At 31.4% G+C, this 1,768-nt stretch overlaps 1 protein-coding gene across 1 annotated transcript in view; it reads right to left on the reverse strand.

The window, feature by feature from the left end:
• Nucleotides 1–1,768, reverse strand: part of LOC107733988 (bifunctional epoxide hydrolase 2-like) — a 29,084-nt gene that overhangs the window by 24,593 nt on the left and 2,723 nt on the right. The window contains exons 3-4 of the mRNA XM_016545851.1: nt 648–732; nt 376–532 (exon numbers count right to left, since the gene is read on the reverse strand). Coding sequence (XP_016401337.1) covers nt 376–532; nt 648–732 — 242 coding nt within the window. The remainder of the gene's footprint in view (nt 1–375; nt 533–647; nt 733–1,768) is intronic.

Here is a 1,768-nt window from a genome sequence, read left to right on the forward strand (position 1 = left end):
TGAATCAGGAGAGAAATCTGCACAGATCAAGCACCGCTTACAAGTGGACATGTGTTATTTGATGGACTGGAGTGGTGTGGATTACTTGTGGATTATTGTGATGTTTTTATCAGCTGTTTGGACTCTCATTCTGACGGCACCCATTCACTGCAGAGGATCCATTAGTGAGCAAGTGATGCAATGCTACATTTCTCCAAATCTGTTCTGATGAAAAACAAACATCTACATCTTGGACGGCCTGAGGGTTTATAAAGTATCAGTTAATTTTCATTTTTGGGTGAACTATTTCTTTAAGAGATAAATCAACAATTCCTTTGAGAAAAAGATAAAAGGTTTATTTAAAACCACTCAAGTCGCAATGCGAAAGCAACATACCATGACGACGGAGGACAGCTGCAGCATCAAGAACCGGCTTATTGAATTCTACCCGCCCAACGTCACTGAAAAGCTTCTGAGCTGAGAACTGTGCAGGTAAAGACAGTCCCTGATCGGCCGCTACCTTCTGACACTCAGCTTCAAACTCAGGAATCATCTGACATGTGAAACCAGTGATACATATGCAAATATTTTTGTTGCACTAAAGCAGACTGCATGCAAACTGTCAATGTCATATGCATGAATACATTTTATAAATGAATGAAAATGACCTGAGTTAGAGTGACTTTTCCTTTCTCCAAGCGATACAGTGCATTCTCACTGCCAAGTTTTGCAATCACATTCTTTATGAAACCCCTAGAGCAAAACACATACCCTTAAACTGGTATTTTAATAGTTATGGAAATAAAATATAGTATTACATGTAAAAGCAATATATATATATATATATAAAATAAATGAAAGCAAAAATATTGTGTGTGTGTATATACAAATATATATATATATATATATACACTGCCATTCAAAAGTTTGGGATCAGTAAGACTTTTTAAAGAAGTCTTTTTTTTAAAGAAGTCTCTTCTGCTCATCAAGGCTGCATTTATTTGATCAAAAATACAGAAAAAAACAGTAATCTTGCAAAATGTTATTACAATATAAAATAATGGTTTCTATTTTAATATCCTTTAAAATATAATTTATTTCTGTGATGCAAAGCTAAATTTCCATCAGCCATTACTCCAGTATAAAGTGTCACATGATCCTTCAGAAATCATTCTAATATGCTGATTTATTATTAGAATTATCAATGTTGGCAACAGTTGTGCTGCTTAATATTTTTATTTTTTTGGAAACTGCATACTTTTTTCAGGATTCTTTGATGTATAAAAAGTTAAAAAGAACAGCATTTATTCAAAATATAAATCTTTTCTAACAATATAAAACTTTGCTATCACTTCTTAACAATTTAACACATCCTTGCTAAATAAAAGTTTTAATTTCTTTCAAAAAAAGAAAGAATAAAAATGTACCGACCCCAAACTTTTGAACGGTAGTGTATATTGTTAGAAAAGATTTCTATTTTAAATAAATGCTCTTCTTTTTAACTTTTATTCATCAAAGAATCCTGAAAAAAAGTATCACAGGTTCCAAAAAAAATATTAAGCAGCACAACAGTTTCCAGCACTGATAATAAATCAGCATATTAGAATGATTTCTGAAGATCATGTGACACTGAAGACTGCAGTAATGATGCTGAAAATACAGCTGCACATCACAGAAATACATTAGATTTTAATGTATATTAAAATAGAAAAACATTATTTTACATCATAATAATATTTCACAATATTAAATTTTTTCCTGTATTTTTGATCAAATAAATGCAGCCGTG

The sequence above is a fragment of the Sinocyclocheilus rhinocerous genome, unplaced genomic scaffold, assembly GCF_001515625.1.
Source record: "Sinocyclocheilus rhinocerous isolate Xijiao unplaced genomic scaffold, SAMN03320098_v1.1 scaffold853, whole genome shotgun sequence".
Classification (NCBI taxonomy): Eukaryota; Metazoa; Chordata; class Actinopteri; order Cypriniformes; family Cyprinidae; genus Sinocyclocheilus; species Sinocyclocheilus rhinocerous.